The sequence below is a fragment of the Neopelma chrysocephalum genome, unplaced genomic scaffold, assembly GCF_003984885.1.
Source record: "Neopelma chrysocephalum unplaced genomic scaffold, ASM398488v2 Primary Assembly neopelma1_97102, whole genome shotgun sequence".
Lineage (NCBI taxonomy): Eukaryota > Metazoa > Chordata > Aves > Passeriformes > Pipridae > Neopelma > Neopelma chrysocephalum.
The window spans coordinates 2,704,667-2,727,777 of NW_020925744.1; the positions used below are offsets into that span (position 1 = coordinate 2,704,667).

The 23,111-nt window shown below is 34.2% G+C and overlaps 1 protein-coding gene across 4 annotated transcripts in view; it reads right to left on the reverse strand.

The window, feature by feature from the left end:
- Window positions 1-997: 997 nt before the first annotated feature.
- Window positions 998-23,111, reverse strand: part of AP3B1 (adaptor related protein complex 3 subunit beta 1) — a 150,214-nt gene continuing 128,100 nt past the window's right edge. For 3 of the 4 annotated variants that reach the window (XM_027671455.1, XM_027671456.1, XM_027671454.1), the window contains 3 exons: window positions 19,280-19,377; window positions 14,041-14,179; window positions 998-1,748 (listed from right to left, as the gene is read on the reverse strand). In XM_027671455.1, the coding sequence (XP_027527256.1) occupies window positions 1,595-1,748; window positions 14,041-14,179; window positions 19,280-19,377 (391 nt within the window). In that variant the 3' untranslated portion in view covers window positions 998-1,594. Of the gene's footprint in view, window positions 1,749-14,040; window positions 14,180-18,149; window positions 18,187-19,279; window positions 19,378-23,111 lie in introns of those variants that run through there. The other variant, XM_027671457.1, reaches the window with a different exon arrangement.

Genomic DNA, 23,111 nt, shown 5'->3' on the forward strand with positions numbered 1-23,111 from the left:
TAAGTTTTCATCTGTGTGAATAATTTTTACATCAACTTGAAAACTAATTCAATAAAAAGCTTATTGCAGGATTAGGACTTTGGAAAATAATGTAAACATTGATTAAGAATATCTATTGGGTATAAGATTGGGTATATATGATTAAGAATAAGTATATATTGGGTGCTGGCACACTCTAGAACTACATTTCTCATAGAAGTGCAACTTAAATGCCTTAAAAATCCAACTCCTCTTCAGAATTTGCCAATAAATTCTGCTACACATTTGAGCCTCCTTATAGTTCTACTGAATTTCAGTGGAAAATTCTGGAAGAATTTAGAAGGAGTGTGCAGTAATGCAACATTTCTGATGAAGCACCATTTTGTACCATCCTAAACCAGAACAGCACCACTTAGCATCAAAGAACCATGGAAGGGTCCTGGTGACAAAGCAAGGTTACACCTATCCAAATATCTTCTCTGTAGCAGAGCCATGAGTTACTGGGAAAAGCCATTTTGGAAGTGAGGAGAACTAATAAGAAATTAAAAAGATCAGCATCTTCAGTCTGAACCATGTAACCAGAATGTGAAGGTCAAAATCAGTGACACTCAAGCTGCAAGCAGAAAACTGGGTAAAACAAAGGTTGCACAGCTGTTTGTCTTCTCAGGCCTATTTCAGTTGATATGGCTATGAATTTCTCTTTGCCTCAAGTCCTGATTTATACAAAGGTGGGAGACGTTTTAATCTAGTTCAAAAAAGAAATTTGAAGCAAAGATCTGAACTATTTATTAAACTAGATGACAGTATTTGCCACAATAGTCTAATAATCAGTATTTACTACTATCTGCATGCAGAAAATTACCATAGGAGCACAAAAACTGGCTGCCTCCATAAGAGTTGTTTGCTGATGTGTATGTAGTGTCCACTCTTATTTGCATCTACTTTAGTTAACCTGGTATACATAATACTGGCGATCTCTCTTATCAGTTCTCTACCAAAAAAAGACGAGGGAGCCTCGGCTCATAGCACTACTTTATTGGCATCTTAACAAAATATTTGAGAAACAGACAGTAAGCAGGAACAGTGTTCTTAATAGATGAGTTCAGGTTTACAAGCATTTCTAGAAAGGAAACACCATTTTACTGTTCTTACTGAATTTTCACATTTATGTAACAAAACCTCTCTGAACCATAAACTTGTTGCTGGAACCTACCTGCCATTTGAACTCAGTTTTCAAGCTGTGTGATTTCCCTTGAACTTTATTATCTAATATTTGTCAACTATGGGGGGGGGAGGGAACTGATGGGGAAGAAATGTAATGGGGGAAGGGAACAGAGAGGGAAGAACTAGAGTAGAACAAATGGAAAATACATTTAAAAGCACAGATAACGGACAGTAAAATACATGTTCTTTGGTTAGCAAGCAAAAAAAAAGGAAAGGACTTGCATACATGATAGATACACACTAGCATTCTAAAGCAGAAGACAAGAATGTCAAGAGTGTATTCTTCCCCCACTGCCAGATGGAAGAGCTATTATTATAAATGAAAGGCAGCAGTAGTGGATGCCAGGCACTTTTGTTGTGTGCCAGATTCTGAAGTCCAGATGTAAGCAGGTTACCCCTGGGACAGGACAGGCTTCAGCTCCCGCAGCAGAACAGAACCAATCACAGTTTTCTCAGTGTTTATGATGAGCTGTGCTGTAGAGCTCTCCTTCAGCTCCACTGTGACTAGCATCAGTGACCCACTGTGCACAGTCTTAGCTGCAAACCTGGAGGGGTAAGGAAAAATAAAAAAAAATAAAAAAATCATTAAGGATCTTAAGGTCAAAGACTGCTAATATTTATTTCTGCTAAAGTTAAATGAACTCAAATATAATAATATGCTTCCAAATTCATTGATGTATTTCAGGGGATAAACCACAAAAACCTCCATAAATTCTTCACACATAACTTGTGCAGCATTGTGTAAATATTTTTGCATTTAAGAAGAAAAGTATCAATACAAAATTTTGTATTTAGCAGTACAAACTAAATTCTATTTAAATAATTTTCTTTAATGTAAATTCTGATTCTTCAGTTCATCTACAGTATTCATGCCCATTGGCAACCTCCATTCAGCTGTACAGTTTTCCATGCATTTCCATCATTTGGTGCCTCAAAGACAATACAACTCAATACAACTATGCTAAATGTAGTAGAACACTCAGAAAAAGCCAAACTGTTGCACTTTGTGAAAAGTGTCTCCTCCTGCAATCAGAAAGTAATTCAAACTAAAACTGGTCAATTATAAACACCCAAACTGATAATTTTGAAATTAGAGTAACGGCAAGACACTGAATCATTCCATCTGTGAATTCTCCAGAATATGTAATCATAAAAATGTGAGCAATGTTTCCAGATATTTTATAATTATTAAAAATTCTACAAAGGAAATAAATAAAAAACCACCAACCAATCACACAGACAAAAGTTAGGACTTATCCACCATTACTAAATTCCAAGACATGAAGAACCCACTAATTACATGGAATTAAAACCAAAACTAGCCTTTTAAGCACCACAATTGACTGAAAAGCCATTTTAGGCACAATGAACTTCTGTCAATCCTGTTAATTCATTCTGTGTGCACAGCCAGGCCCAAGAGACAGGAAGCAAGATGATGGCAACAGCTTCCATCTTTCCATCTTCCACAAGGAGCACACCCTGCCTTTCCTCCCCCCCTCCTGGTTACTTCACAACAACAAAGTTGCTGCACATGGGCTTTTGAAAACACTAACAAGTGTAGAGCAGGTCTGTGACCCAGTCTGACCCCACTTTGCAGGGCCAATCTCCTCTTCTCTTTCTGAATGACACGTGTCTGAATCAGAGCCATCTGCCTCAATTTGCGCAACATCTTCAGCCACAATAGGACACAGTTAGCCCTGACAACAGCTCACAATACAGCAAAATCAAACTGCTGGGCTGACAGCATGCTGTGGGCTATTCAAGAGCAAACCAACTGGTCAGTGTCTCCTGTCTGACAATTAGCATGGGCCTTGCAAAGCGCCTACCCAAGCCCTTGGGGATCCGTTTAATTACCATCAACATAAAGAAGGGAGTTTATCAGGAGATACTCAAAAAACTTCACTGCAGACTTAATTAAAATATTAGCCACTTAAGCAGGAAGCAGGTTCTCTTTAAACGAGAAGTAATTTCTGTCTTTTTTTTCTTTTTAAACTAAGCATATCAAAATCTCATAACACATTATACTAATTAAGGAAACATGGGGCACTTTTCTAATGTCACCCATCACAGGTCAATCTATTTCTTTTGTGTGGATTACAGATACATTCAAAGACCTCTCCCTTTAATAGGAGGTTATAAAACAACATTACTACAACAAAAATTACCTACTTAGCTAGTTGTATCAATGATTTCATCTATTTATGCTGCAATGTAGAAGATGACTATTTCTCTTGTTGACTTCGACAGGGGGATAATTATAGAAACAATAGTCTTATTAGTCACTTTATTTACTTAGCAGTTGTGTCTTGGGACAACACAGAAGCAGATTATCTCTGAGTATGCACATAAATAGGTTGGTAGTTGACACTCCTGCTGTGCTTCACAGCCCCGAGGCTTGATTTTACCCTCTTTTATCAAAAGCTGAAAGTGATACAAAGTCAGCGTTCTGCGAAAGCCAAGGTGGTCCAAAGCATTAGAGAGCTGATATTTTTACACGTGAATTTGTGAAATTGTATAGGGGATCAATAGTACTTTTCCATACCCCTGAACAAAACACGTAAAATCAATAAAATGTGAGTTTGTATGTGGTCTGCAAGACGCAAAGGGTCTGATACTCAGATAATTTTACACAAAGTATTAGTACCCATAACTAGCAGTGGCTAATCAGTTTCTATCAATGGTCACCGACCTGGAATCACTTGGTGAAAAAAGAATTGGAACACAACAGTATGACTTATTTCACCATTTAAAAAAGCATGTATAAAAGAAGAACCACACAGTGCATTTACAGCTGCTTTTGAACATTGGAAACCAAAATCTGTTTCTTAAAATGGGGAACATAATCTAGTTTCTAAAGAGAATTATGTCTCTAAAGATCACTTATGTGATCTTAAAACTGAATACAGTTATAACAGGATGAAGCAGTTGGATTTTGATTTCAAGCCACTAGCAGTAAAACTGATTTGTCAATTTTTTAAATACACTGTCATTGAAGGATTTCTTTAATAGATGTATTTTCAACTAAGTACATATTATTACATTTCCATGCTTATTCTTATCATAAACCCACATGGATTTTCCAAAATGTGTGTTGTGCTCAACTAGATACTTAGACCAGAAAGCCATTAAAGAAATTTCTCAGGAAAAAATTAATCACTAATAACGTGTGAGAAACTATTATTTTCCCCACAAGGTCAGTAATTATTTTCCACTTTTTCTGAAAGTTGATACTGCCTTAGAGGTTAGAATTTGAATTCCAAACCCCCCACAAAAACAAACAAACAAACAAAACCCCAAACAAAAAAACCCAAAGCAATCCCCCCCCCCAAAAAAAAAAACCTCATCCAAGAAAATAATAAACCAACCAGAAATCACAGACTGAAATAAGCCTTGGAAACTGCACTGTAGTACATTTAAATCTAGAATGTAAATTGATTGGTTGTAGGCCCAAAAGAATTTGTCTTATGGACAACTCTTAACATAACACACTATTATGAGCATGATTCTGTTGCAACGAAGGATGCATCAGCGAATATGAAAAAAAAAAGAAAGTAAATGAGAATACCATGCAGAAAACAGAACCAAATATTTACTAATAGTTTCAAGATGGCTGTTTCTGCTAGCAGTTTTCTGCTGTTGCAGTTTTTCTTTCTCTGATAATATTAATTCTAAACTTGATTTTACGTCATTAAAGGAAGATTTGCAGCTGTTAATATTTTTCCCATTTACAAAAATCAAGACAGATTAGAAACACAAAATGTGAGATATATTTGCATAATCTGAATGTTTAAAAGTATTTTTTTCTTTAAAAAGAATGTTAAATATTCTAAGCATATGTGACATGCAAAAAAAGAGCAGTTCATATATAATTTTTACATAAATATCGTACCTGTCAGTAGGTAAGGAAATATGTATTACGAATCAAATTCTTAATCAACAAAGTACTGTATATTCTTAGAAAGTAATTTGGTCTTTCAAGAGTTTAAAATCAAGAACATACTTTTGTTCATTTTCCATGAAAACAAAATTCCTTCATGATAATCACACAGAAAAAATTGATTTATAGTTGATATAAACAGCTAACACAGAGTACCAGATACTACAGTATGACAGCATTTGCCACTGACTTGGTAATGATGACTAGCCTAAATACAGACTAGCAGCTTTTTTCTCTTTACTTGTAGACAGAAGATAGCTACACTATACAGGAGATACATTTTTATGGGGAAAGGTTATGAAAATTTCATGGCAGTGAATATACAGCAACAGAATAACTCACTTAAAATCTGCTCTTTAAAATTCAACATTTGAGAAAGTAAATTTACACCTGAACACTAACTATTGGGATATCTACAGCAGTGCAGGGTTTGTTACGCATAATTCAACAGCATTAAAACATACACTCTCTCCTGTCCAGTGCTTTTTTTCCTCTTTGATTTTCCTATTCAAGCTAAGTTTTCCTCTTTTTCTGTTCTACTGCTTACCAGAAACAGTGACAATGGCACATGGAGGCTAAAACTTTTTTTTTCCCTCCACCCTTCTTTAAATCTTGTACATGAAGCCTTCAATTACTGCCTGCTGAAGCAGGCAGAATCCTATTAGTAAGGAAGACAATCAGAAGACGCAATACCCTGCCCTAGCTGTAGAAAAATAATTAGTCCAAAGCTGACAATTGTGTAATCAAGTTATGCAATGAATATATTCAAAGGGGAAAAAAATACTGCTGTGAATTAGTCTTCAATTTGTACATATAAAAACGAGTAACTATCAAGTACCTTCCAGTGTGTCAACTGGACAACAAAGATATTTACATTTATAGTTTCAGTACTCTGAATCTTTCTCTTGCTCGGCTATGTACAGGTTTGACTTAATAACATTTATCTAAAAATTGGCTAAATTACTAATTACTTGTATTGATTCCCTGAGTAAGTCTTAAAACATGGAAAATAAGTATTTGGGTATTAGTACTGACCTGGGGATAGAGTAAGCTTAATAGTAAAACTTAAACAGAAATATATTCTCCAAAGGAAGGATCTTTTGCTTAATCTGGTGATTTTAACATTGGTTATTCATAATAAAATTTGATTAATATTTACCTTAAAAATCATATTATGATAATTTGACATTTTCTTTTTTCCACTACGTTTCATGCTATTTTAACACTATCTTTGAATAAATTGTTCAAAATACCTAATTCATTATCATAACATACTTATTTCCAACATTATCTATTTTTTGGCTATAATAAAATAATAAAATTGTAAAATAAATTGCAATCAAATCTATACTCTATTCTTACCATGTTTATTTCTATTGCCAAAATAGATTTTGAGTCTCAGTTGCCACTAAGCAGTTGCACTGCACCTCAACGAAAAGGTAGAAATACAAGTGAGTCATCTGATCTTACTGTCCCATACACAGCACTACTCCACATGTTCAAAAAGATGCTGCATGAACTTTTTATCATCCTCCAAATTTACCTTTAGTTAAAACATTTCAGCATTTTTTATATGCCACTATTTATATCTCCTCCACAAAATCTGTGAGATAAAAGCTTCAATCAAAAATTTGGTGCTCACACCTACAGTATTCTAATTGTAGTACTCAATTTATTTTGTTTTCTCATATAGGCTATTTTTTTTCTTATAGAATTGGGCATTTAATATGATAATTGTTTGAGAATTACATACAGTCCATTTTGAAAACAGGCTATAAATTTTAATTTGCAGAAAAATTATTAAATTCCAAGAAAGTAGATTACCTTATAGAAATATATTAAAAGATTAAACATACTCAAAGATCTTTACAATCAAAGATATTCTTCTGCTCAGTTAGTTTTTTAAATGTTAAACGTTTTCTGTTTAAATAACTAGCTCAAAAGGTTCCTGTTTGTTTTTCAAAGAAAATGCTGCACATATTTATCACTTTACAACATTCAGATACAAAAGCAGTGCTGTCCTCTAGTGGACAGCAAATAAGCCCGGTTAGAACAACCTATTTTGATTAGCCTCGTATCTGACATGACTCATATACTTTTAATGTTAAGCCCAAATTTAATTTCTTCAAGTTATTCTTAAATTTTGCAATTCTTATGCAAGCTCCTTAAACACAATAATATAGCTACAATGTTAAAGGCATTAAAGTGATTTTGTGTGAATGCATTGTCTTGATCAAGTATTTTGAACCAGTTAACCAAAATCTTCATATGATGATAATGCATAAAAACTGTATTATGGTATATAGTAACTGCATTTTTTTAGCAGAGAGAAAATTTTAAGGTTCTGGAAAATAAGGATTTGACTAAGAAATTAAGGAATAATTATAATAGGAATAGTAATAGTAGGAACTACTGAATGAGTACTTTCATATTTATAAAATTCGCTTTTCACTTTCTCTAGGACTAAAAATATTAGCCTAAGAATAGCGACTAATTAGAAAGACTTAGTTTTGGATTTCAAAAGAAATACAAATGGTTAGCCTAGCTGGTTTTTTTTTTAATTATTTTTGTTTATTTGTTTGTTTTTGTGGTTTTTGTTGTTTGGTTGGGGGTTTTTCTTGGTGGTTTTCTGTTTGGTTTTTTTTGGCTGTTTTTTTTTTTTAAAGCTAGAATTACTTCTATCATAAATGAAGAAAACATTAAAAGTTTACAACTTTTGGCTAAAATGAAGGCTGAAATACTGTGGACATGAATATACTATTCCACTTAAAATTCTGTCTCCTACAGGTAAACACTACCAGAGAAACTGTTTTGCCTAGGGTATTTAGCTCTCTAATTAATTCCTACTTGAAAAATTAGGAAGCAAAATCAAGGCTGCATGTCTATTACAAGTTTATTTACTCAGCTACCCACCGCAGCTTTCTAGAAGAGTAGAAAAAGAAGACTGAGCCCCACAGCTAAGGATCCACAGAAGCAGAACAGTCCACGTACATGCATCAAAGGAGCTACTGTCAGAGGTAGACTTCACTTCATTTGAGCTCTCCAACAGGCTAACTGCTTAGTAAAAAACCTTTGAAAAGGTGTGTGTGAACACAGAGCAGAAATGGCCTTTAAAAAAAGGCTTTGTGGATTACAGACCTGTTTGTCAGGTGCTGAGAACATATTTTTGGATTCAAGTGGAATAACTATAAACAATTTATATTTCTCAGAAATTTATACATGGTGTTTACCCTCAATAGATGAGTATTTTCCTTTCCAGCTGACGTGCTGGAAGCAGATGCAATCATTAGTTATGTTAAGCTCACGGGGTCTGATCACAAACTTTCTGCCTGGAAGATAACATAAACAGAGAAATTTTCCAGATGGACCCCTTTAAATGGGGTTTTGTTCAATACAAATGTACGTACATACATGCAAAATCAAATACCTTTTCTCCTCACATTAAATACAGCTGGATTAAAAAGATGTGGGGAGGATAACTGATTACTAAGCACGACATTCTCTCATAATCAAAATTGTCTGTAAACAAAACCTTCTTTCCTTTGAGAATCAGTCTGCCAATATACTATAAATGGGACATGACAGGTTGCAAAATGATAAAAAGGGGTGAATACAACCAGACTGTCAGGCTGATGCATGGGGTGGGAAATAAAGGCTAGTGAAACACAAGTATCGATCCTTGGATTTCTGTGTTTTCTGTATTTTAAGCATTTTATGCAAGTTTCTGCATTTGGTCTAGTTGCTTTCATGTTCTTCAGAATTTCAATGCTCATCCATTGCAGTGTGTTTTCTGTTGTCATGATTTACACAGTGTATTTCTGATTTTGCTAAAGAATTGCAATACAGGCCTCCAGAAGGCAGGTGGAAGATATTTTACATCTTGTTCAATAATTGCTTATTCATAAAATCAGATGGATCATGGGTACATTAAGCAACGGTATACTACATACAGCAAGCTCTGAACAAACTGGCATATCTATGTGATTCAGTCAAGTGGCCTTCAAAACGTAGGTCTCAGAAGGTGCACAGTCACTGCATGCAATGCTGTACTTCAGCTAGTTAGACCTGCCCCAGACACAAGAAGAAGTGCTGTTTTGTGCTTCTTGTTTAAAACCTAGCTTGTTTGACCCTAATTCAGGTGTCTACTATGACAACACACTAAGAGATGAGAACACCCACTCTGCAAGTTCTGGTGATGTCTAGAAATCACTATTATTATCACCACTTTCATGACTGTAATGGAGAAGGGTATTAAAATCACTATTTTAAAGTGTGAAATGGCTGTTCTGAAGAAGCTTAAAGCCTCAGTGTTGAAAGAGATTTGATTTTCTCCAAAATCTCAGATTGTCCCCTACTGGGTTGTTGAAGTGAGAGACTTGACCGTGTCAAATTAGAGGACTGAAATTAATGCTATCATGTGTCTCAGAGTGCTGGTCAATGGTTATGGCCATCCTGATGAACTGAAGAATACAGACTCCATGCTCACCTTGTAACCCACCCGCTTTCTGTTTGCAACTGTGGATTACTTCCAAAATAGAACAGCAGCAACACACAAGTTCAATGGACTATTAAACGAGTTGAAGTTGACTGAAATTCATTCTTCATATCCACCCCGATGGCTTCAAACTTTTATCCCACTGACTGAATATTTTGACACTTTCTAGAGGATCATAAGAGCATTCAAGTCGTTCCAAGATTAAAATTTTCAACTAGCCTTTTCATTCTATCACCACCTATTGTTTTGCTATATTCAAAGTGAAGCAAATGAAGACTACCTATCCTTGTAGGAGGTTACGGAGCCAAAAATAAATACAGGAGGAAGAGACCTGAGGGACTTGTGTACTATTCATCTAATAATAAGAAGAATAAGCAACACATCCTAAAAGTAACAGTGGCATGAAGGGTAAATAAGGCTTCTGTTGGTTAAATAGAATATGACTGAAAATCTTGAGTTGAATAGCATCTTCATCTCATCACATTTTGAAATAGAACAGCCTAGAATATTTTTTTAATATATAAAGCAACCAATGTTATTATCCAAGTAGAGACAAGGAGATCAAGTGATAGTCTATAGAAGAATCAACTTGGAGAGAATAAATGTCTTCATGTATCTTCCTGTCTTGAAGATGGACTTTCTCCATTGACAACAAAACACTGGTGGACTTTCTCCACTGACAACAAACAGCAGACATACTTCAACTGAAAAGCACTTGGTCCGTAAACACAGTTATTCAGAGCGATTTAATGCCCTGCAGGAACAAGTACTTTTCTTTCAATGTCTTTATCTTCAGATATTCAAATGGTGCCCTCAAATGTGGCCTGAATCAAAAGACAAAAGCTTGGTGCCTTAGCTCCTTTTGAAACCACTTTATCAACACCAATGCTCCTCAGAACATTGAAAGAGCTATGTATATTCCAACAATTACCCTAATCACTCTTGTGAAAAAATAGATTAAGAAAAATCATATACTCTTTTTTTCTGAAGTTTTCGTATTTAAGGAGAAATATTTCCTATTCAAGAAAATTTCTCTTTTGAAATGCATTTCACATGCTTGAGTTTTGTAGAAGCCTTTTAAAATCAAAATAATGTTTCCACTTGACAACAAGAGCAAGAGAGATCAATATATAAAGTAGTAAAATCCTATTAAGAACATGAGACCACACTGCATGTAGTCTTCCAAGATCCAGTAACCTAATACCTTGTATAAACTCAATGGAAGAGTAGGTAGCTATATGTAAGGAAGTCAAACGATACAGCAAAATTTATTTTGCAAATATATGAACATTAACCTGCAACTTTGTGCTCTGATATAAATATATTGGCTATTGAGTTCAAAATTTTTGCACATACGACTTCAAATAAAACAAGTCAGAAAAAAGACTTTAAAGTATTATCAATTGTATTATCTGGTATTTTGTTCTACACTCACTTGACAGTTAAATTATTACATTGCAAGTAAGTATGAAAGTTTAGTAGCCAAACAGTAAAGAGAGAAAAAAAGATGCATGTAAGAAGGTATTACTATACTGTGATATGGTCTGATACAAAGCTAATGTATTTGACACGTTTACACTTATTTCATTTTTCTTTGGTGACTGCAAGCTACTCAGTTGATGTTTGTTTCAAGTATTTACTTTCAAATCTTCATTATATTTAAGTGTTTTTACTTGGTGCAAAAATAAAATCCTAATAGGGCTATTAATTTAAGGAGCAGTAATTGGGTTCCATCAGCATGACAACATCATCATCACGAATGTGAACATGTTTAGACTGAAAAAAACACCAAGAAACGCACACCTGTTCATATCCATTAGATACTCTGACACTTGTATTAAACCGTACCATTTCATTTTGAATGAGTATATTGCATTACCAGGCAATAAAAATTTCTTGGCATTAGCCATCATTAAGTAGTAATACTCAAGTTGGGGATGATCAACTAAAAGGTTAATATAATTTATGCTGCACAGTGCAGAATGTCAGTTTAAAAACAGTACTTTTTCTGTGTAAAAAGTATGTACTAAGCACTTCCAAGAAGTGAACTGAAGTAGTCCTCACAGAACAGCATGATGAGCTAAAACAAGTTCTTGCATAGAATTTTTTCTCCAAATATCACTTGCAATTAAACAAACAAGACAAATGAAAATACTATAGAAAAATTAAAAAATCCACTTTCAACATAATTTTATTGAATCTCTAACTGTTTTGTCAAGATAAAAGGTGACTGTTTATTTTATTATCCTGAAATGGGGTATGTGTCACATAAATAAAACATGTCACAGTTCTTGCACTCATGAGACTTGTGCCAGAAGTGACTCCATTTTTGTTTACTCTGATGGCATAGTTCATGTAATTCAAACATATGTATATTTTAGATACATAGAGGAAAAAACATTTCAGTCATTTGTTTCAGTGTTTTGAAAGGATTCATTATCTAATTTTATCTCAAATATTCATTCATCAGAATCCAGGATTTACTTTAATGATAAAGTATTACTATTTAAGAGATGAACAGGTTCATCACAGTATCAATTAGGTAATGTTCCTGTTTCTGTTCTCAGTAAAATCTAGGTGCAATTATGATTATAGTAGCTGTGAACTCCAGTTACTTACGGTGAAGCAAATGAAGGGCTATTTTCTAAATGCTTGTCATTGGTGGTCATTTCTTGTAGGCCATTTATATTGTAATAAATGAATTTTTTTGGTCTAATGGACATTATAGATGCAGAGTATTCTATAACTACTGTGGCAGACTGAATACTTTCTATTTTTAATATTAAAAAAAAAACAAAGAAGATTTCAGGATGCTCCAAAGCACTCTGAGTACTTCAACTGGACCAGAACATGCCTTTAACTACTATCTCTGAAGGAGTGTACCCAACAGAAATGCATCTTCAATTTATTTACTGTTGGTTATAGACTCTATCATAGAAAACCTCCTTTAAAAGAAACCAAAAGAGCAAAGGAAAACAAGATCAAATTAGAAACTTATCTACAATCAGGAAACCTGTGGCTGAGCTAGGGACTAAGCTATTATTTTAGGGAGCCTTTTTGAGACTCAGTCAACAAAACAATCCATCCCTATGTGATGTCTCATGTGACAGATTGGGTAAAGATAGAGAACACCTTTATACTGCAGACACTTCAGTCTCTCTTGATTGACACTCTCACCTAGTCTTTGAATTGATGTTGAGAACACAGGCTATATAGACAGATCCCTCAGGGATGCAACAAATGAGGACTCCTTCATGGAGGAGCAGGTGTCAATAGTGACAATCATTTCAGTGCAATCGCACTAGCTGTACCATGTTTTTATGGTGAAACAGAATTTTATCATTGACCGTATCAAATACATAGGAAAATCCAGCTGGGTTAATGTCAATGCAATGCAATAAAATGCCCAGCAATGCAAAAGAGACTAAATTCAACAAGGCGAAATATCAGGTTATTAGTCCTGTGTAAGCTACAGGATTCTCACTATTCCAAACATCCATCTTAGTCAGCAAAATTTCAAAGAAAAACATTGTTCTTTGCTTTAAAAGAAGATACTTTGCTCTTATTGAAATAGCAAAATTCAGGGGGCTACAGAGATAATTAACACTGTCGAACAGTTTTAGTAGATGCTAAGAGAGACATATTTGTTTTCTAAGACCAGGTTAACAGCTTCCAGTTAGATCTTGCTGTTGTAATTTCTGTCTACTGTTTTCCACACATGGCAATTTTCCTATTTGTTCCTGTTTGTTCCTGTAAGAAGCCATACCAATTCACAGGACTAAATATTTTGAGTCAATCACATTAAAAGCTGTCATTAACCAACAACTGTATCAATTCCACTGACATTCTGTATCACAGCTCTTGGATGAAACGGATTCATCTACAAGTAACAACTGGAATTTTGACAGGGCCAATGGCTTTCTTGGCTGGTAACTCGCTTTGCTTGCATATATATTGGAAGGTCAAAAAATAATGTAGGAAAAACAAGCTGTTTCTCACAGATGATATACCTGGAGCAGGCTCATCTCACAGATGATATACTTGTTTACTATAAGAAACAAAAATAATAACTACAATATAAAAAAAAAAGCTCCTGAAGGTACCGTGCTTTAAAAGGCTACTTTTTCCCTTTGAAACAAAACTAGGAAAGAACAATTTCCCTTAACTGTGCATATTAAAGTCTAGACATTTGACTGTTCTATATACACTCAAATTAAAGAGCTGCATAGCGCACAGGCTCAAGTTAATATCTGCTTAGGATTATATACTACAGTATAATTGGGTACCTTCTTCATTAAAGGTGCAGATAATAAAATTTTCCCTAATATAATCAAATATTTATTAATTTGGAACTAACAAAATCATATTAAAAGATGTTGCGACTTTGAATAACGTGTAATCTTACCTGTGTATGTTATCTTGACCAGAAGAGACTACACCCAGATTTGCTGCTTTCATTACCCTCTCAATTATTACAAGTCTAGTGGAGTTCTGCGGAGCAACAGCTATTGTAGCAGATGTCTCATTCATTCCTGTCAGCATTCCTAAAACATTAAGTATTTAATTACAAATACTTTAAGATTTACTTGCTTATTAAGCATAAAACCAAAATAAGAGACATCTAAACAAAAACCATATTTGCATTAAAAGTTAAATCATTTATTGAGAAAACAATTTAACAATTTTATGAGAACTCACATCATTAGTTTAATGTATTACCTGCAATGGCCTATTATTAGAAACAAATTACTAATAACTGAGCAATCATATATTTGATACTACTGCAACTGTGAAACCAAGGTAGTTCCTTTTCTTGAAAAGTTTAACATAAAAGAACAGTGTAAACACAGAAATTAAATATTGCGTAAGGCTGATTTGGAAAAGTTCAGCTTAAGTAAGACCATATAAAAAGACACCTTCTAATCTGTCAATCATAAAACCATTGCATTTAATTTATCCAGTTGCTAAAAATGATATTGAAATTCAGATAGTAGTAATTGGTTCAATTTAGTTCTTTAAGGTTAAGTCATCACATTAGAAACTGGGAAATTCAGTTAGTATCCAGCTCTCAAAAATGTCATGATAAACTATTTGAGTTAAATAATTTGAATATCACTACAAAATAGAACAGAAATGTTAAGATTATATTCAAACATATGACAAAGAAAAAGTAAAGAAAAATATGTCATTCAAGGACATTTTAACAAAACCCCCACTTTTCTGTTCTATCAATATCCATTGTTCAGAAGAACTATTTGCTGGATGCTCATGTTGATTAAAACACAAGAGTAACTACAACTTAACACTATGTGTGCCTTTCTACAGTATGTTCAGAAGCTGAAAATGCAGACAAAGGAGCACAGTACTTCAGGCAGAAACACGAAGCATCTGAAATCAACAACAACATTAACAATGAAAACAATGGGAAAGTCTCAAAAGGCTATAATGTTTTAGGGCTGCACACACAGTTCTAACACAGAGCAAATAGTACCAAGATGCTTAATAGAGCAATTAAAACAATAAATCCTACATTTTAATGCCCCTGAATGTAAGGCTGTCACAAAATAAGAAATACCAAAGTAAAAATGGAACAGCTCATAAGTAAATAACAGGATATTTTTGAAGAGAACAAAAATAAGCATGCAACTTTTGTAACGATCAGATTTATCAAGGGAACATAACATTCTGTTTTGAATTGTTTAACTATTAGGCAAAAGCTTTAAAAACTACATATGCAGACTAAAGCTGCTTTTAAACAGAGCACAGGGACTGACATAACACTGCTGAGAGATGTGTGTACTTATTTAGGATTTAAACCTTCTCCATTAAGCTCTATTGAAGAGCAAATGCTGAATAAATGAATGCAACTATGTTTATGTTAAAAGCCTGTTTCCCGCAGCATGTAATTAAAGGAAATGTTGTACAAAGCCAGTACTTTTGTCAAGCTCCTGTAAATGGAAAGATGGATAGCACTCAGAGAAGTGAATGCATTGCTTCATATTTAACCTTAACACTCTTGTCATTAATGGTTTGTCTAACTTGTTCTGTAAAAGACAAGGTACTGCTCCATTGAAGTAAAATTAAAAAAATCAACTAAACCATGCTTTTCAGAACAGAAGATTCATTATCGTTGACTAATGTATTGGCATAAAGCAAAGTAACATCCTATCAAGTAAGGCACACATTCAATCTGCTTTTTCACCCCCCTTTATTTTTAACTCATGCTGTTTTATTGTTATAGGCAATTTGTACCACTCAGCATGACAGTGTAAACTGAATCAAGATTAATTTACATGCAAAAGAACACTTAGGAGAGCAGCGTGGTAAGCAAATGTATTGTCTCGATTGCTGAGGTGGAAAAGAACCTGGAAAAAAAAAGGGTGCTCTAATTAAGGAGCATCAAATATGATTGCTTGGGGTAGTCAATGGCCAGAAAATAGTAAATGTCCAGCCATTTAAAGAATTAGCATCTGGCTTATTAGGAAAACAAATTGTATATATCTAATTTTAATAAAACTACCTAAACTATCTGTTTACATAACCAAAATTGGGGTTTGTTGGGTTTTTGTTTGTTTTGTTTTGTTTTTTTAATGTGATTCAGGTATACACTTCTAAAAAAAAGTTGACAAAATTATTTCAAACCATGTTTCTTGGCAAAAAAAATCTTAATACTTAAATTAGTTTTAACTGCCTATTTAAAAAACACCGTCATAAAAATTCTGATTAATATCCAGCTAAAACAATCACATGACACCTTTAATATTGCTTGAAACAAGAGGATCTAAGAAAATTCTAGTCAGAGCACAAAGCAGCACTTAGTCTGGGTTAACTACCTGATACAATGAAATAACTGTACATATTTTAAATAACAAGCGGAAATTAAATTGGAAAAATTACAGTGATAGGTAACAAGGAATATTAGCTACCAGATCAGTTCTACTCTGAACTGAGAGTTCCCAACAGTACATCTTTCACTCATGCAGAATTTTTTCTGTAGAAATTTGGCTTTTCATGGGGATGTGATACAAAAGAGGTATAAAATCCTGAGGCCTAAAGGATCAGTAAGAATATTTAAGCAGGAAGGCAAAGAGTGTTTGGCAATACCATTTTTACCCACTCATTCCAAATTGTCAGTCACAATGACAACCACTAACTCAGCTGCTGCTCAGGGGAATTACCTCACCAGAGGATTCCCCAGCTCAGGAGGAAAGGAAAGGGAAGGCAGTGTAGCAAGGCTAAGGATATCCCGTACAGCATGTGGATAAAAATGGCTTTTGAGGATCTGCCGCTATCACTAGATAACCTTCACAGCAATGAATATTCAATAACCTGTCTGTTCCCCTCTTCTTATGCCATCAGGAAGAAAATGGACATATACAAATGTAACAGACAATGCAAAACAGCAGAGTGTAATTGAGTAAAAATGGGTAGCAATGAATTGTCTTCTACACAGTAGTATAAACCAGCTATTTCTGCTTTAGCATTCTTATTAGGTTACACATGCAATTTAGATGTAAAAATCCCTAAAACCCATACATATTCTCATTCTCCCCAATGTTGTCTTACATTTCTAATATTCTCCTCACTCATTCACTATTTTTCCCTATTTGTTTTGGTTGCAAATAAAATAAGGCACCTCCAGGTACAGGACTTGAAACATCTTATGTCCAAAACCAAACAAAAAAAAAGGGAAAAGAAAAAGCATGACAAGTGAAAAACAAGTTCTATAAATCAGATTCATTAGGAGAATACAGACAAATTGAAATGATACGCAAAATAGAATAACATATACCAACTTCTAAATTGCCCTGCATTTATTACTGTAATTTGGATTTTTCATTTACAAGAATACAAAGTAATTCTTCCCAAATGCTAGAAGTTCTTAGATCCTTGTAATACATACTTATGCAAAACGTAGAATTGAGACCTCTATTACCAAGAATATTCTGATACGGATGATATCCATAAGAAAAAAGATGCAACAGAAAAGGTTTTTAAACCTGTGGTAAACTTGCCAGCCTGCAAAGTCCTGCATCAAAGAATGAATTCAGGAAGACAGGGTGAGCAATACAGAAATGGCAAGAGACCTTCATGGATTTACAAATACTTCATATAAACAAATTTTCAAATAGCTTTATTCAGAGTAGCCTTTCTGCTCTATTAAACATAGCAAACAGCTGCCAGATTTATTCAGACAAATAATCAACAACCATAGAAATAAAATGGCAGAAGAAAAAGGAATTTTGGCAACAACTCCACAGAGGACCACAGCTATTCTCCAAGTACACTTCTGCTATGTGCTCATGGTTCTGTATGGCCAGTCAGGAGGAAAAAAAGCCCTCAGTCACAGTAAAGCATACAAAAACTCTATCAAAATATCACAAAGCAAGCAAATATAAAAAAAGAGGGGGAAGAAGCACAGTAACCTGCCTTCTTTTCACTACAACTTCAGCTGCAATTTTTAGAAGAGAACAGTTAAAAATAAATGTGCCACAGCCTCGTTCAATCACTCACCTTCGTTTGCTGAGCAGGTATAAAGCAGAGAGGCAGGCTTTAGCCAGCAAAGGGTAAGAACAGCAAAGGAGCATCAATTGGTTATGAAAACAAAGCACAATCCTAACTTTTCACTGCAGCCATAAGCTTAACTGTAAATCATCCAGGCAATATTTAAGCTACTTTCTTAATAACTCAAAAATACAAAAGCAAGAAATGCTCAACAGCAATAACTAATAATTCATAACATTACTCATAGGTGTTCTTGACTGCTTGATGGATATACTGAGTTTCTGAGCCTTACGCAGCAATGAGATAGGATCCCATGGGTACATTCTCATCTCAATGTAAAGAGATTTACACATGTAAATCCCCATACATTGAGATAGATGAGTAAACACTACTACATTTAAATGCATCTAAAATGTAACTATTTATACTTTAAAATATCCAAGAATCATATCCAAATTAAGGGTAGCAGTACTGACTATTCCATTTAACATACAGTCAAACCTACACACAATTTTCTCTAATTGTTTTGCATAAAATATTCAAGTCGCTAAAAGCTGTTACGGAGGTTTTTGTTTGGACTAGTATCAGAAACTTACATTCTTTAAAGACACAATATCAGAAGAATGCAGAAATATAAAAACCATGTCACCTTTACAAAACAGTATTCCAACAAGAATATTTTTTTATATGAAGTGTTTGAAAGTGAATATATTAAAATAATCTTCAAAGTACCTGAGGAATAGGTACACTAGTAGTATTTAAAATCAGCCTTGGAATAAAGACTAGTAAAAATGGACACAATATCAACATATATTTGGTTTATTTCCTTGAGCTGGCATTCCAATTTTCTGCTTTACTTTTGATAGGAAAGACACACACTTCATGATAGGAAGTCAAAACATTTTCAGCCAAAAGTCTGTTTCAGGGTAAAGGGTGGGCTTTGTGCTTTTAAAGGCCCACTGAAAAGTTGTCAAATTTCATTGCACATTCTTTTTAAGATATTTTTAAACTGCTTATTAGTATCAGAGTGACTAACACAATCACCTACAACTGGAAGCACTTGCTGTATGCTTAGAAATTGAAAGGCACACAGCCCTCTTCCCAAACACATTTAGTGACGCTGCTGAAATATTGCTCACCTTGCTCCTTCTTAAAGTCTTTCTCTGACATAGTGACAGGCAAGAGTAGTTCTCCAACAGGGGGCTGAATGCTAACATTGAAATGATCATCCTTTGTGCTAGGAAAAGAGAAATTACACAGAATCAACCAAGTGCTACAACATAGATTAATATATACATATCAGCTCCAAATTTTCTATGGAATCTTTAAAAAGTGTAAGAACTACCTGAATGATTCCTACCTCATTAATCTGAAAGTCTTCTACCTTCTTACATTAGTAAAGGTGATCCATTTTCTCCAGTACAAATGTAGTATTAATACAGTATGCATGGCCTTGTATTTCTGAAAACATTTCTTACTCATAAAATAATATTTCTTACTCATATCAATGTTTAGGTGTAATCTACAAGGCATCCCACTCAAACTGAATGCTTGCAAAGGACAAGTTACTGGGCATTTTTACAAATTGTTTGGAAGAACTGCTGTTTACACATCCTGTCATCAGTAACAGCTGTCCCAGAAATAGGCCTGAACATAGGAAAGGTATTTTGGACCAAAGAATGATTATTGTCTGAAAAAACCACAAACATGACAAACAATAAATATGGTAGTAAAAAAGAAATATCTTCGATAACATCAATTTTGCAACATTTTGTATATTTAAACAAAACCACACAGGCATACTGGCTGATACAAATGCACACCGGAAAATTGCAGAACTTGCGGCTGCTTGCTTAATGGCAGAATTAAAAAGTAGCATCACCAGAAGCATACTACTATCAAATGCTATAGATTCCTCCTTAAGAAATAAATATCATATCATGAACTTGCTCTCCCTATCCATTCACTTCTCTAAGTTTCCTACTATTTTGTTGTAGATTTCTTCAAGGCTACAGAAACTCAAGATACATTCACTCTGCTATGTTTCATTGCCTACCTATGACTATAAGGGATTTGCCCAGCAATTCAGGATCAGTACATGCAGTCAGATTCTTTGTTAATGCTTTGAGGCCTGAGAAATTTTTAGAAAAGAACACTGTTTTTAACTGATGTACCAAATAATCAATACATATTGATTGCTGATATGGCTCAGATATCTTATTTAAATATAGCAATACAATCGTTAGAATGGAAAATATGTTTCATCAATTAACATCCACGGTATTTAAACTACCTGAAACCCGTGTTACTAATTTTTTATAACTCTGCAACTTCAAAATTCTGAAAAAAGATAGACTGATGAAAAAAGATTAATAACATAGAAAACACGTGTCTCCCTCCTGAAGATGTAAGATAAGCCACCTGAAAACAGAAAAGCATTTTACAGCCCTATTATTCAAAATTCTAATACTTACCGCAATTACCCATTTTCAAAAGCAAATGCTTAAGACCTAGTACTATCTTACTGTCTAGCTTCTGATGTGTTATAATCATGCTTATGGACGCAATCTGAAGTATGGGCTATTCAAAAAAACCCCAGCACTGATGCCAACTTTTTTCAGAACTGCTATTTAGTAAACATACAGGGAAACAACCCCTTCAAACCTGGCTAGTATTTCCGTTACAAAGAATCATTTATGAAATGCTGCTTTTAAAAGCAAAAAAATTCTCTTTTTTTCCCCCTATATTACTTTAAATACCATCCATCTCTAAAGTAATTTTTATAATGAAACACCAGGAATTGTTTGATTGGCTGGCCTGGTTAAGTGCACTGTAAAATAAGAAAGAAGTATTTTTTTTTTTAATTTTTCCTTTGAAAAGTGATTAAGAACTCAATCAGCTTAAGAGCTGAGAGAAGGGTCTTTAATCAGCTGCCTCATTAATTTTTTGCTGTTTATATCTACTATTTGGAGTACAAGCCTAACACTTCTAGTAATACTTTCGTTGGCACTGTTAAACTGATCATTCAGCCAATGTTATGTTTCATATTTAAGCAAGATGTGAGCTACATAATTCAGCAGGAAACAGCTACGCTGTCTCGTGTACAATTATTCATGTCTTTCATTGACTGGACATGCCATTTGTACATAAACTTGACTTATCAATTAGTAGATTGCTTTAAAATGCTATAATATTTTCACAATAAGAAGGAATAAAAGCATGAGCACAGCTTGGGTTTTATAGGGCTGTACCTGCTCAAGAGGACCACTTGACACCTCTGCTGTTAACAAACATTCCACTTCCATTTTGTGTAGTGAATAAATAGCTAGTATATATTTTTTGATAAACCACGAACTCTTCATAGCCTACAAACAGAAATTCTGATTGCTTAGTGTTCTTCAAACCACTTTGTTCTTAATTTCCCTTTAGTCAGCATCTGGTTTACTTTGTATTACTTTAATTCTAATGTACTTCTGTAAATTTCTTCTTCAGCTAGAGAAAATAATTTTTCCTTACAGGTTCTCTTTATCAGACATTTCGCAGGCTAAATATACAGCTTTTGTTTATTGATCTACATCTCTTTTATTACCTCTTTATATATTAGAGAGCTCATAATATCTAATTTAACAAAAGTAATTCATAATTCTATAGAACCACAGAAAATTCAGAAAGGCCATTAAGAAATCACCTGGTCCTACCTCCTGCTCAAGCCAGAGCCACCTTAGTTCACATTGCTCAGGGCCTTGTCCATTTGAACTTTGAGTATCTCCAAAGATGGAGATTTCATCGGACACCTAATAATAATACCAAGTTTTGCAGTACAACTACTTAATTTCCTGCAATACCAAGTAAACTAAATTCCAAAAAACTGCAAAGGTGATTTGAAGCTTGAACATTAACATTTAAGAATCTGCTGAACAACTCGTTCAAGCTGCACTGAAACACTTCTCAGGTGGTGTTGCCCTAACTATCCTGGAAGATCAAGCTGAAGAAGCTTACTGGAAAAAAAACCAAATCAAAGTTTTTCAGGCCAATGAAATGTATCTGTTTTCAGATTTCAAAAATTAAAGATTGAATTTTCTGGTATTATCAAGTGCAACTGGTAAGTTACAGCCTTAGCGGAACAAGAATGCTTAATGAGAAGTCCTCAGAAGGAAGTTCTAAAAGAATCAAACAACTGGGGATGTCCAAGAACAGTACCTTGCCACTAGTTTGCAAAATCTGTTTTGTATTTAATTGTGAACTTAGGGGCAAATAATGTTAGACATCATTACTCCTACTTATGCCTTAAAAACTGTTCAACTGTACATATTGTATTTTTAAAAGGCTTACATCACTTTCCTGATTCAAGTTCAAGGATCATATGAATTTATCTTCTCATGCACTCAATTAAGATGAACAGATGAGAGACAATAATGCTTCCACAGGAGCATAAGGAGACTTACTAGCTCCATGATAAATGACACTGCAGGACTAACATTCAACCCTTCAGAAGATGTGCAGTTTTAAGTTTTCTTTAGATGGCTGCAGTTGGACCACCTAGCACCTGCCATTTGAAACCAGAGGCTATTCCCTCTCTCATCTCTCTTTTTTTTTTTTAAAAATAATTGGCTCCAAAGGATTCCTGGGAATGAAGTTCTCTGCCACAATATAAGACTTCAGGACAATGATGGCAAAATCTTCTTTAAAACTAATGCAAATAATATTAACACTTTTGAATGAGTTTTTTAAGATTCCACAATAGCAGTGTTTAAAGTCTTAATTTCCAAGGCTTCTAATAAATTATTACTCTAATAGGAGACTGGGGAAGATTCTTCTTGCTCTTTATATTATCTTTTTTTGTTTCACTCCCAGTGGTTGCTTGTCCCAGAATACACTTATCCCAAACCAGCTTACTATTTTTGTCTTGTATTCAAAAGATCTCCAAAAATAATCAAAAAAGAACGGAAAAGAAAGAGCAACACAAAGTTG